At 48.5% G+C, this 14,184-nt stretch overlaps 1 protein-coding gene across 8 annotated transcripts in view; it reads left to right on the top strand.

Annotated features, from left to right (window-relative positions):
* The first annotated feature begins 724 nt into the window (after positions 1-724).
* The window catches only part of aplp2 (amyloid beta (A4) precursor-like protein 2), a 55,085-nt gene continuing 41,625 nt past the window's right edge, over positions 725-14,184 (top strand). For 3 of the 8 annotated variants that reach the window (XM_034605016.1, XM_034605012.1, XM_034605009.1), the window contains exon 1: positions 727-1,081. In XM_034605016.1, coding sequence (XP_034460907.1) covers positions 1,010-1,081 — 72 coding nt within the window. In that variant the 5' untranslated portion in view covers positions 727-1,009. Of the gene's footprint in view, positions 1,082-14,184 lie in introns of all 8 variants that reach the window. The other 5 variants (XM_034605014.1, XM_034605010.1, XM_034605017.1 and 2 more) reach the window with 3 other exon arrangements.

The raw sequence follows: 14,184 nt of genomic DNA, 5'->3' as shown, positions 1-14,184 counted from the left end.
AGACCGGGAGGGGGGGGCAGCAGAGCCGGGAGGGGGCAGAAGAGATCCAGAGGGAGGGGGCAGCAGAGACCGGGAGGAGGGGGCAGCAGAGACCGGGAGGGGGCAGTAGAGATAAGGAGGGGGCAGCAGAGACCGGGAGGAGGGGGCAGTAGAGCCGGGAGGGGGGGGCAGCAGAGCCGGGAGGGGGCAGAAGAGATCCAGAGGGAGGGGGCAGCAGAGACCAGGAGGGGGCAGAAGAGATCCAGAGGGAGGGGGCAGCAGAGACCGGGAGGAGGGGGCAGCAGAGACCGGGAGGGGGCAGTAGAGATAAGGAGGGGGCATAGACCAGGAGGGGGCAGCAGAGAACCGGGAGGAGGGGGCAGTATAGAACCGGGAGGGGGCAGCAGAGACCGGGAGGGGCAGTATAGAACCGGGAGGGGGCAGCAGAGAACCGGGAGGAGGGGACAGCAGAGACCAGGAGGGGGCAGCAGAGAACCGGTGGTAGAGGGCAGTATAGAACCGGGAGGGGGCAGCAGAGAACCGGGAGGAGGGGGCAGCAGAGAACCGGGAGGAGGGGGCAGCAGAGACCGATAGGGGGCAGTATAGAACCGGGAGAAGGGGGCAGCAGAGAACCGGGAGGAGGGGGCAGAAGAGCCCGGGAGGGGGCAGCAGAGAACCGGGAGGAGGGGGCAGAAGAGCCCGGGAGGGGGCAGTATAGAACCGGGAGGAGGGGGCAGAAGAGCCCGGGAGGAGGGGGCAGCAGAGATCCAGAGGGAGGGGGCAGCAGAGACTCAGCAGCCCCGCCGCCACACAGCTCAGTGCGGCTTCACATTTCCAGAGGAGACGAGTCTCAGTCCAACCTCCAACATTTTGTGTCGAGCTCCGGTAACAAAACAAGCGGAGCAGGACGCGTCCCGCTTTCCCGGGACTCACCGACCAAGGACCGGGATCTCTCCTCCTTCTCCGGGACACGCACACACTCAGAGGATACGAGTTCTTCACTGTAGCACCGCTACACAGATCCTGGAAGATGGGTTCAGTCCCGGCGATATCGGTCCTCTTTCTGGGCATCGTGGTTCCAGCGCTGGCCGGATACATCGAGGTACGTGATCCGGTCGTTTCCCGGTGTATCGTCGGTTCAGTGGATGAACCGGTGTTTGCTCAATTCTCTTTAAGGGCCGTTATTTGTCCCGTTTCTCACAGCAGGCGTCGGTGGCTCCTTTCTGCTGAAAAACACAATTAAATCCCATCTGTGTTGTGTTGTGTTGTGTTACTGTGACTTATACTGACCAGGCTGTGATTACACCCCCCCCCCAGACATGATCCACACACAAGTAACGGTATTGATCCATATTTTAGAGATTTGCACAACACTTATTTCACACAGTTTCGAGGCCTGGAAGTTGGTTCTTTGTGGCAGATTCAACATGAGATCTTGTTACATGATGATTTCAGGTTGGGTTTTTCCCACTTGATTCCTGCAGCGGTGTGTTGATGTGGAGTTGTGACCCAGGAAGGTTCCTGTAACAAGATTATAGCTGCTGGGGGGGGTTTGCAGCAGAGATCAAATGAAAGACAACTGGTGCTTCGTCAGGCCCGTGGGGACACACACATGGACCTCTAACAACATGCGGGACATCACACCTGTGTCCCATCCTGTGTGTGTACAACCCTACAGGAGGAGATTGTGTACTTTCTTATTCAGTTTCCAGCTTCATGGCTCACCGGGACGGCCCCGTCTCTCTGGTATCACACTTGTGAAGCAGGCAGGCCTCTCTCAATGTCTTGCATTCACCAGTTTGTTGTCTTGTGTTGCTATTAAAAGCACCAACACACTGCACGAGTCCCGTTTGTGAGGCCGACTGTGGCTGCTCCTGTGCAAACACACCCACTCACACATGTGCACACACTTCCTGAGTATCCTATTTTCCCACTGGATCACCAGTCATTGTCCCCGTACACCCAACGTCTGCAGTGTCAGACGTGTGTGTCATCGGACGACAATGCACCCAATTTCAGAGCAAACAGTCCCAGTGAAGACCCCCCCCCCCACCACCACACACACACACACACACACACACACACACACACACACACACACACACACACACACACACTTCCCCTCAGAGGGCAAACACCAGCGTTCTTGCTCACTAGTGAAAAGACCCATGACCAAACATTTTAACAAGATATCTCCTGGCACGTCTGTGTGTTGTCCAATGTGGTTATCAGGGGGCCGCTCCTCCCTGTCCCCCCCTTTGCGACAAAACTCCTCGGCCATTTTGAGGCGGTATTGGCTGACATTGTGTGGGGGGGAAATAATGGTTATTATGTCCCCAACGAAATCTATGCAGCTGCACTCCCTCTCCACAAAGGCCGGTCCCCTCTGCGATGATTGTCTCCTCAGTCAGCCTTTCCTGGCCGCACACAGACTTGCTGGTCGATACCGCACAGACTCTCCTGAGATGATTAATGGGTGAAATCAATGCATTTTCTGATCAGTCACCCAGATTAAATGGAGAAGTGTACGCCGGCTGCTGTGGGCCTTCACTGTGTGGCTACTTTCGAGGATTCCTGGGGTTTAATCAATGGCTGTCCCGAAGGACGAGGTTGTTTGATACAGCATTGTTATTTGCACTAAAACACCATGTGTATAGAATATGGATTTTCAGATTTCTGTTTGTCATGCCTGCCTCATTGGGCCCTGAATGCACCGCTGTTGACAGGAAACTTGAGACTCACTACTGAAGTGATAACAAACAAACCTGAACATTCACCTGTGGGTAAAACAAACATCGAACACCTTTCAGTTGGAGAGAGAACAGAGGAGACCAACTCCCCTAGAGAGATTTTATCATGCATGACTCCTCAGGTTACATTCTGAGTTAACTATAGTCAAATATTACTAATCCACAGTCAGATGTAGGAAGTTAAACATCAAAATATCCGTCTCTATTGAAACGTCGCTTCTCTTTCTTGTGTAACTCTCATTGTTTGGACCATGTCAGGCCTGCGCTGCCAAAAAACAACTGCCTGCTGTCCACTGCTGTTGTCAGTGAAGCCGTTGGTCTGTGCAGTCCGGGCCCGGCTGATGAGCCTGTGGACGCTCAGCCGAGGTAGAGAGGGCTGCGCTGACACGCTCACTGCACTCACTGCCCCTGGACCTTGAGCTTGAATTTACGATCTGGCGTTGAGCTCCACGGAGACGCTCTCTCACTGCCTCTCAGGGATGGTTTATTCCCCCTCGTTCGGCTTGTCACTCGCTCCTCGTCTCTTTGTGTGCAATGTGGTGGTCGAGGTGTCATCGGGCCCCGGGCGGCCTTCTTGTTTCCCAGTTCCTCCTTTGTGAGCATTTGGGCTTAGCCAGCTACTTCAGCTGTGTAAACGGGTTTGTTTTGTCAGATACCTGTGAGAGTGCCAGATTGTGACCTTTTGTTTCTTCAGCTGTGTCGCCCCCCCCCCCCCTGATCTCAGCATCTTTGAGTCACTCTGCACTGGCTTCAGAAAAGGCTCTGCCCTGGTGATTTATAGCTCTTTGCACTCTTATTCTCCCCCTTTAATACATGGTTTTATTTCACTCTCTTGTTCCCTCTCTTGTTCACTCGCTTCCTAGCTGAGCGGCTGCATCCTTCTCTGGAGCGACTGTAGAAGAAGAGTGCAGGCTACAGCCATGTAGCAGGTTTGCCCACAGAATCCCTGTGGGATTAATGGAAAACCAAATATGCGGAACAGTTAATGCATTCGGAACATTTTATTCTCTGCTGACCTAAGCTAGCAGAGATTATCACAGCCGTGACACACTATGTGGAAATCACGGTGTTACACAACGCAACATCTGATGTTTGTGTAGGTCATAGAATTTCAACATATATTGGAGTTTTCCTTCCACTTGGCTTTTTACGTCAAGTACATCATGTGATTGAGCTTGTGTGGAAGTTAATAAGAAAATGAACTCGTGCTAGAGGAGTGACTTTGGTTTTATAGCGTCTGCACATGTACCAGTGGCTCCAGTGGAATGGACAAGCCGATCCAACCCACAGGAGAAGAAGTATGAGAAAATTCTGTTCAGTGTATCCCAAAGAAATGTCTGTGGTGCTGTGCTTATTGCTCTTCGGTTGCAGTCGTCTTGCAGCAGCATTTCTCCTCTTATCATTCAAAGTCTGTGCCTGCTCGGCTGTGCGTACTTGTAGGCAGCCACTGGTAATAAAGTCTGCTCCTATGTGCTTCGGTGTGTGTGTATCTGCTCTGGATATGAGGCGATAATGAACAATTGCTTGTGAACAAATGGCCATAGCTGGCTGTGATTGTCAGGGCGGGTGCTGTGGAGCCGACCGTTAGCAGGGGTGAATGATTCCCTATGAGGGCCTTTTGTGTGGTCCTGAATAGCCAGGACAACGCGGGGTGTTGTTACCATACAGAGGTGATCAAGATATGGAGCAGAGACGGGGGCGATGGCAGACTGTTGGCAACAATTCACGCCTGGAAAAAAAAAACCCAAAACAACAATCAGTAGCACTTGGGTTTGATAATGATCTCTCAGTTCATTGTTGTGGGTGGTGGTGCACAGACAAAGCCTCTCTGCAGGCCGTTTCTTCTCTCTCGTCAAAGCTGTGAAGATTGCCTCTTTGACCTCCACGTTCGGTCGTGTCAATCAAAATGACGGCAGCAGCATGTGCTCCATCAGCTGAGAGGCGGCCTCGCTCGCCCCTTGAAGTCGTAGATTAGCGCCTAAAACCTTGCTTTTCAATTGTTGGGACAGCCCCATATCCCTGTGAATCCTCTTAGCGACGAGAAACACTGGGTGCTCGTAGATCTGCGAACGGAAAGGTACTAATCCCAGAGCCTTACCCTTCTCCTGCTGCTCGCACTCGCCCACCAACTCAGTCAAACCCTCGTTTTCACGCCCTGCAGAGGATAACTGACTTCAAAGTGGCACAGCACACAGTGAGTCACCTGTGTGTAGTATCAGTGTTGTGTGCTCGACATTGAGCTCTGATCCGTGCTCTATGACTAACAGAAGGAAGGGATGTCTGATTGAATCCAAGCCCCTATTCTCTGCCTTTTCATTTCCTCAAAGATTCCTTCCTGCCACTCCACGATTCTCAGCCTCCGTCTGTCTCTCCGTCTTCCCCTTTCACTGCAGCGGCTGTTTCTTCCTCCCCGAGCCTGCGCACATCTCCTGGAGCGATTCCATAAACAGTCACTCTCTCAGCTCATCCCGGGGATTTAAATAGAGAGGCCTCATCAGACGAGACTTGTTCTCATGATGCCTGGCTTTGTCTCCCAGGCTCTGCGTGCGCTCGAACTGTCCCAAATGAGTGCTGTTGCCTCCTCTTGTTCTTTTTTTTTTTTTTTTAGCAATTGGAAATGCATGTTTGTGTATGTGCGTACTAAGTGTGCGTGTGTGCACAATCCTGTTACAGCTCGTCTCATCACATATTTAGTCCGTGAGAGATCCTAGGTGGCGGGGATATCGGTGCGGTGTGAGTGGGTTCAAATCGACACACTCGTCACTGCACATCAGCCTCCCGCCACATGTAGGCCGATCTGCACGTCCTCCCCAAAGACACGCAGCTGGAAGGTGAACGCCACCAGACCAGAGGGTAGAATGTGTTATTCCTTTACGACAATAGCCCGGGCTCAACGCGGCTGTGTGAGAATTCCTTTTGTCAGTTTATATGCCAGAGTGCTCAGGAATGCATAGCCTGAAGTGCAAATGGCTCGCTGCGTTGTGCTTCTCTTCCTGTGATAGCAACGAGAGCGACTATTCGCTCAAGTTCAGTCGACAAAAACATCCCCTTTTAATCCCAGAGAAAGGAGCCTTGCTGTTTCAGACTTTATTTTTTAATGTAGTTTCTGCTTGAGATTGAGAAGGCAGTGAACGTAGGTGGGTTAAACCCTGTCACCCCCTCCTCACTGTGTGTGTGTGTTCGTCCCTGTAGCTCTTCTGTGAGTCACTCTTGCTGCTTGGGTTTTTCTTCCCATGAATAAAATATCTGGTGTGCTATCTATGAGTTATAGTGCACTCGTACCTCTGCCTATGGCCTCGTCCGTCTTTCCCTCTGTCCCCGTCTGTCCCGTGTATGAAGACCTAGCCCGCTGTCCCCACCTTGTCTTCCTCACTTGTGTGCCTCCCAATTTTTGTAACATCAGTGAGTCATTTGCCGACATACGCATTGATTTGTGTCCTCTTTTTCTTGTAGCCTGGAATAAAATGGAGGCAGGCAGATAAGAATCAAAGAGCCAGTTAACTGTGTGCCAGGCAACGTTTCCCACTGTTTGCTGCACCAGAAAATAAAAGAGCAGAAATTACTCAGGAGCTGTATTTTCTTCCCCTGTGTGATTTGAAATTATTTTCACTGAATTTTGTTTCTCGTGCCAAAATAAAGGGGAGCCAAATCAGACCCAGTTTCCCAAACCTCAGTTATAATTGATGCGTCTTTTCTTAGGGCTCTGTTGATTTTGTTTTTCGGTCTGTTTGTGTTTGTGTGTATATTTGTATCTCTTAGTGCATCGTATGCCTCTGTCCTGTTCTCTGGATGTCTTATTTTTTGTGACATAACGTTCTGCGTGTTTTAAGACACGATTGAGGACGGTCTGTGTTCTTAGTTGTTTTGTGGTGATTTGAGAGCCATCGTGAGACGTCCTGTAGGATCAGGTTGTTCTCTGATTTTTATCTGCCAGTCTGAACACTGATTGCCACATGGCTCTTGGTGCTCTTACTCTGATAAGATGGCTGAATGACTGACAGCTGCCACACTCAAAGAATAAATGCTTAAGATTTATAATATAATATAATATAGCCTGACCAACATTGAGTTTAGGGGCAGATGCTCATACAATATTAGGAAGTAAAACATTTCCGATACTGATATATAGATAATTTAAATTGCAATGATTCCTAAAATGTCTTTATCAAACACAAATCTAATTGATTCATGATATTTTACAGTTTAACTATAAACTTTAATATATATACCAATTACATAGAACTTCTTTTAAGAAAATAAACATTGTACTTCAAATGTAAATGCACATCTTTTCTGCATTTTTTATTCTGTAAAATACAAGTTTTCATATTGGCAAACATAAACACAGACATCAATGTCTGTGAAAGGCCCAAATTGGCAGATTTTTATCGGCTAACTGATTAATCAGTCGTGCTCTAATTAGATGTAGGATTTCCACTCATTTGGATAATGGGTTTATTTTGCACAAATCGGTTATTAAGCATTTTAAAAACGTGTTTATCATGACTGTCTCATTCTTACTTGTTTTATTTATGTTTGAATGTCAAATATGCATCATATAAAATGTATTATTTAGTTAACTGTGTAATCCAGATAGATGGAAACATGTGCAATAACAATATCAAAATCTTAAATGTTGTACAATGCTCTGTTTTGCTGAGTAACGCAGCTCAAACACTCCATTCACTGCCAAAGACAACACACCATACTAGATCCTGCCCCCTCCCCGTCCTTCTTCCTGCTTCCCAAGCTTCTGTCATATCTCTTCTCCCTGTATCTGGTGCTTTTAGTGGAAATGGTATCCTCCGCCCTGGCACCACGGACTCCATCCTGTTTCTCCCTTTTTTCTTTCCTCTGGGGTAAGAGGAAAATGGAAATGTCAGTACGGTAAGAGATAGAAGCAGTGCAGTGTAACTGTATACCCCCAGAGAAAGGCCTGTACTGCTGCTGCTGCTGCTGCCGCCGCCTCCTCTGCCGCGGCTGTGCGATGGCCCTGTTAGCAGCCTGTCTGATACAGCACTTTCTCAAGGAGAAGGTGGCCAAGGACAAATCGCAGCTCCGTAGGATGGTCCAGCCAGGACAAGGGGGAGATTTCACCTCAGAAGGGAGAGAAGCCCACAATCCACCTCGGTCCTTTGAGGCAGGACAGTTTATTTTATCCTGTAATAGATGAAATTTCCTTCCGAGTTTCCCCCACTATACTTATGTTTGAGCTCCTACCTTCAAACTCTGTAATTAATTCAATGAGAGGTGTTCATGCACGGTGAAGAGCTAAAGCCTGCACATCCCCTCCCGGCTCCCACAGAGGTGATAAAAAGAAGGAGGCTTGTGTGTTGTATAATTTAAGTAAATGACAGTCACAACCTGGCTGGAGTTCATTGGACATCGTTTCCACCGTCCAAAATAGAAAACCCCAGATGACGGAGGGGGGGGGAAATGAATGTAGCTTCAATGCTACCAGGGCGCCATGGGAAATAAGGGACACACATTTATATACACACAGAGAGCAGGTACAGCAGCTGAGTCTGACCTAAACACAACAGGCCTTTTGTCTTTTTGTGTCCGAAACTGACCCGAGACCAATTTTCCCCTGATTACAGGCACATATGAATATCATTTTACCCCCCCCCCCCCCCCAATGGGCTTGCATCAGGTATCCATACTTATATAGGTTTCCAGTCTATCACAGGTTCTATTGATTCATTTAATTAACTGATAAAAGTTCCGGATCAAGAGTCCAAAAGTAAAACAAAAAAATGAAATCCTCACATTTGGTAATTGAATGGAACCAGTAAATGTTTTGCATTTCTGCTCAATATATCAAATAATCAAATGTCCAAATGATCATTTGATTTTCTGTTGACCCAAAGCTATGAGGTTGCTGCACTGTACAGTTTCCCAAGTGTGTCTCTCTGCGTCATTGTGTGTGTTCTTGTGTGTTTTACTGCCTTCTTAAGGACAGTAGGAGGCAACTATAGCATTCTGCACCAGCCCTCGTTGTGCCTGAACTACGACCCTGGTGTTATCCTTGCAGTGCCCGTTTATGTATCCTCTAACTAATGGCCAGTAGATGTTTCCATTATCTGTCACGAGAAGTTATTATAACCCCATTCTTACTCAAACATTCATGGGAAATTACTTGTATGGAAACAGCGATTGTGCACCCAACCACGGATTCTGAAGTTGAAGGACTCGTGTCATTTGGCTTAATATGTAACTCTTTTGTTACGACCATCTCCATTTTGCATAATGGTGCCCTGAAATTGCACTTTATTCCTCACAAACTGCAGCTCATAAATGCTGCAGCTGAGCACCTCTATCAGCCATTTTGATCTGAGATAAAAACCAATCAAGCCCTCCAGAGAATTCCATTAGTTTGATGAGATATGATATTGCTCCGAGCACAAATCTGAAATAGCTGTTTTCAGACAAACCCATTAAAAGTCATTTGATCTTCTGCGGCTAATTATAGAGCCTTCTGAGCAGCGGGCCGCCTCCTCTGGACTCCACCCCCTCCATTCCCCACCTACCCTCCAACCGCTCCCTTCGGTGTTCATCACATCCCGTCCTTATGTTTCAGGAGCCTCTTTAGTGCCACTGTGCTATTATTGAGGCGCTGGGAGCTGACCGACAGACGGACATTGCAGCCTAGTCACGCAAGGGGCGCTGGTATTTGTCGGTAGCCTCCGTAATCATGCTGGTTTGGATTTTTTTTATCTCCTGCAGAAGTTACAAGAAGCTGAGCAGGGTCTGAATTAGGTTGTTCACCGCATGAAAAGACACAGGAGGTGGGAGAGCAAGGTCAAACGCTTGAGAAAAAGCTGAGCATAGTAGAACAGCAAAGAGATAGATGCTCCTGCTGTGAAGTCTTTCTTCCCCATAGAGACATGACTGATTAGCTGTTGCCCTCAGAACGTCTCACCAGTGTTATATTCTTCACCAGTCTGATTGAAATCCCCCCCGCCCTCCCCCTGCCGAGAGGTTGAGGGAGGGCAGAGTGGGGCTTAATGACAGATAAGCATATCTACATTACATCCATCATTTTCCCGCGGTAAAAGCCGGGCCTCCCTCGCATCGCCTGCGGCATCGCAGCTAATGCAGACATGTGGGTTGTGTCTGCGCTCCACTGCTCTGTGTCTGCAGGGGGAGAGGAACGAGCAGGGAGCAACGCAATCAGGGCAGCGATTCATTTAGAATCAGCCCGGGTGGTCATGGGAGAGTGGCACCGCACGCAGGGTACCAGAGTCAAACTGCTGCCTGCTTCCAAATGGTAATTAGGGTAAAGTTGGGCGTCGTCAACTTTAGTAGACCCTCATTAGAAACATTTGTTTAACATAATCATCTTTCGTCATTATTCTATATGATCTCAAAAACATGGTCCCTGAGCTAAAAATTAATTTTAACATCACCCCCAGAGGGTTTATAGCATATGTGAAGGATTTGGCCGTCTCACTGTTAACTGATTAAAAATGTTCCTGTGGAAACGACTCAGACTTGCTGGGTGAGGCGGCACTGAGTATATTTGGCTTCTTATCTGTATTGTTTTTAATAACCTTATAGGTTAGACAATGAAATGTATTCTGTTTTCTTCACTCTACACCTTTTTGATCTACATATATGTTTGTTTTTCCTCTACTTTCCTTCCTGCGTAATAGTTTTTGTCCTTTTTTCATGTACAAAATCGAATATGTGAACCAAATAAACAGAATGAATGAATATTTTTTAATGACTAATGGTACAGAATGCAACAGAATTATTTAAGGAAAATGTGGCAACACGCTGCTAATGTTTGCATTTTTGCTTTCTGTGGATTTGTTGCATCGAATCCAGATATGTTGAATGTAGCCGAAGCATCAAAGTCAGACCCCTGGTAACACCAGTGAGGTCAACAACCTTTTCTCCTCCGCCAGCATTCCCACGCAGTACATCTGTCACCTGCTATCATTTCCTGTTGTCAGATATTTTGGAAACATCGCTACGTGTCCTTGATCCCGTTCCTTCTCCTGCCGTTCTCTGGCTACTCTCCCGCTCCGGCGTGGCCTCGCCACAACTCACGGCTGCCTTGTAGCGACTGAACGTGATATTTCCATGTTGTCCTTGAAACTGCATTTTTCCGCCTGTTCTCAATGTCAGCTCCCACTGAGCCGCATTGCCCCCCCAGTCCCTCTGATTCAGACACAGTGTTCTTCCTCCCCTCTCCTCGCTCGGAGCTGACTGTACCACACCACACATTTTAGGACAAATTGGCTGTTTTGTGTCTTACTTTGTTCACTGGAACAATCCGTCCCTGTGCCTCCCTCACCTCCTTCCCCTCTCGCTCTACTATCTCTCTATTACACCTCTCACCCCATGGCTGCTTTTTCCCTCCTCGGTTCCCCAATTTCTCTTCTGCTTGCTCAACAATTACGTGCTCATTAAATGAGGGAGTCCAGGCCGCTGAGAGAGATGTCAGTGACAGAGCTGGAGGCCTTAGCGAGGTGCCCTGTTACTGTGGTTCCTTTATTGACAAGTCTGCCTGCCTGTCTGCCAGCCTGCCGGGTCCTGAGGAGCAGCTGCGTGGAGCTGCATGCTGATGAGCGCAGAGTCATCCAGCAGGGAAAATGAAAAGGCGGAAATGGGAGTGACATAAGGAAGGAAGGAAGGAAGGATGGATGGATGGAAGGAAGGATGGATGGATGGATGGATGGATGGATGGATGGATGCAGCAGCACTGGGTTTTCAGTCACGAAGAGGAGAAAGTGAAGTGAACACAGGTCACTTCTTCCAAATCCTCTCTCCTCAGCGCAAAAGATAAAGCAGTTTGTGCTCTCCGGCGGACGAGAGAGAGGCACACTCCTGTGTCTAATCCTCCTCTTTTAAACTGCTGAGAGTGCAGTTCAAATTGGGGAAAGAGTCGGCGTCCACACAAAGCTGCCCACGGAAAACACAGGCCCATAGTTCACAAACTGAGCCCCTGTCTAACAATCTCCTAAGCCCTAAATCTCCTGTTTGCCACTGCCAGAGCCGAGCCGGCCGCTGACTTTTTTCCCGCCCAGCTATCGCTTCTCAACAGGCTCTCTCTCTCTCTCTCTCCATCTCATCACCTGAAATCCCCCCCACAGAAAGCCAGCGCTGTGTCAGAAATACCCGGCAACCCTCATTAACTCCTCTGCCTTTGGTGATGTCAGGCTTAGACATACACACGGCAGCGATATGCCCTCTCTGCACCCGCACACATGCATGACCCGTGCTTCTCCTCCTCCGCTCACCGGCTGGATATAGATAGACCTCCCACCCGGCACAGAGAGGCTTTTAATAAATGCACAGGCTATTGCCGATTTAATCATGCTAATGTGTACGTTACAGCGGGTCAGCTTATTGGCTATTTGATTTCCAGTCCTGCTCACTGGAGAGGGCCGGAAGCAGAAGCTACTGGAGGAAGAATGGTGGGGGGGGGGGGACGCAACCTAAGGGTAGCGCAATGAAGTGAAAACCATGAGAAAGCAACTCAATTTAATCTCTTGACCATGGAAATGAAGAGCAGCTCTTATTCCACTTGAAGAGGAATGAGAGAGTGGCGATCATTACACAGAAGCGAATCTCTACACCGCTCAAGCATAAATTGGAAATGGGGGTGTCGGGTTTAGGCTAAATACATTGTTTGACTTGGAGGTGAGGCTAGTTGTTGTGTTTATTTTAGTCATAAACATCTGGCCCAGTGATGTCAGGAATGTAATCCGCTCTCGGGCACGTGGAACATAAGCCTGGATAGAGAGGGCTGAGAGGGTCGCCAGCTCACATGGCTCTGACAGAGAGAGAGAGGAGCAGGTGGAGAGGTAAAGAGATAATTGAGGCGAGAGGAGATGGACGCACACAGAGTTGTCCAGAGTGCTCACGGCGATTTGACGTGAAAGGAGGGAGATGGAGGTCTGAAGGGGTTTGCTCATGCAGAGAGCTTTTAGTGGTCAGGAGGGAAGAATGGCGTGGTGCACCGCCAGGAGCGCCGACTCACCTCAAACCCGTCGTCGGTGCACCACGCAAAAGAAATTTACCTGAAAAGGAACCTGAATCTTCGCAGTGCTCGAGTCATTAACGCCAAATGAGAAGCAATTATCATCATCCGGCAAGAAATAGCTTTTACACTCCAGCGCCTTATTTATGCGATCGTGCACCTGCGTAGCTTAGCAACTAAGCAACAAGCTCTGGGTGAAACCCTCGGTGTAATTATCTGTTTATCGCTGCAGCACACACTTATCAGTTATTTCTCTGTTGACTGACTTTAATGCGGATACCATCTTTCTCCCCGAGCAGCAACACACAACTTCGGCTATGTATTTTTTTTTTTTGCCTCTTTTGTTGTGTTTGCATGGGAGAAATCAGATGGTGGAGGTTCAAATTCAATTAGTGCTCTAATGAATAAATCCCCCTGGCAGGATTGCATCTATTACTTACCGATCTATAATTTATACACTCTCGCTCTATCTTTATTTCTCTTTTTTAACGATGACAGTTAATTGTTGTCCCCACGCAGGAGAGAAGTAGATTTGTTTGTCATGATTGAGATAATTCAACAATACAAGTCCATGTCTTATTGGCTGCCGCTCGCACTCTTCTGCCCTGCCTCTCCTCCTCACCCCGTCTCTCCTCCTGCCTCCTTTTGCGTCTCTCCCGAAATCTCTTGACAGTGATTGGACTAACGAGGAAGCTGTAGTCAAGCTCTCGCAATCTCTTGACAGGTCTCTCCCGAAATTCGGCAGCAGATACTGCAAATGGTTCACCCCCGAGCAGAGACGCAACCAATTTGCTCCCTTGCGTCCTCCTCTCTTTCATTCTCCGCCCTCTCCGCCTCCTGCTCCCCAGCCAATCTGCTCTGCATCTACCTGATGTAGTCAGGTAGGGAAACCCAAAAGCAATATTATGATATCTGTGGATAACCCTCTGGGCGGTGTGTGATGTGGCTGGAGAGGTGGAGGGCGAGGAGGAATTTTCCAGGGAGATGCGTGCAGCTTGAAATCTATGTCAACTTGGCCCGTGGGGGGGGGTGAAACAGCTCTTCAGTCCCTGCTCCTTACTCTGCTTCACTGGCAGCCCCTCCCCTCGGAATAAAAAGAATAATGAAGTACAAGGTGCAGCAGTCCTGAGTGTCTGTCTGACACGTCGCAGATAACAGCTTCAGAGAGGAAGATGACGAGTCCGCACAGCATCGACAACTCTGGGTGTCTGGATGTGTCAGAGTGAAAAACAGTGTGAAGTGCGGGAGAGGAAAAGGGATTAAAAATGTGGAGGAGGGATGACCTTTGCTCTGTGATGACAGAGAGTGGTTCAGCTATTTACTTCAGATAATCCCCCCCCCCCCCCCCCCCCCCCCCCCCTCTCTCTCTCCCCGTGACTGGCTGCCCTTTGGTCACTGACATACATTATAAATCTCGAAGGTCCACTTTGCATCAGTTAATAGCTTTGTCTCCTTGTAAAGACC

Source organism: Hippoglossus hippoglossus, chromosome 13 (genome assembly GCF_009819705.1).
Source record: "Hippoglossus hippoglossus isolate fHipHip1 chromosome 13, fHipHip1.pri, whole genome shotgun sequence".
In the NCBI taxonomy this organism is placed as follows: Eukaryota; Metazoa; Chordata; class Actinopteri; order Pleuronectiformes; family Pleuronectidae; genus Hippoglossus; species Hippoglossus hippoglossus.
Note: the sequence above shows the minus strand (reverse complement) of the source record. Positions and strands in the feature narration are given on the sequence as shown.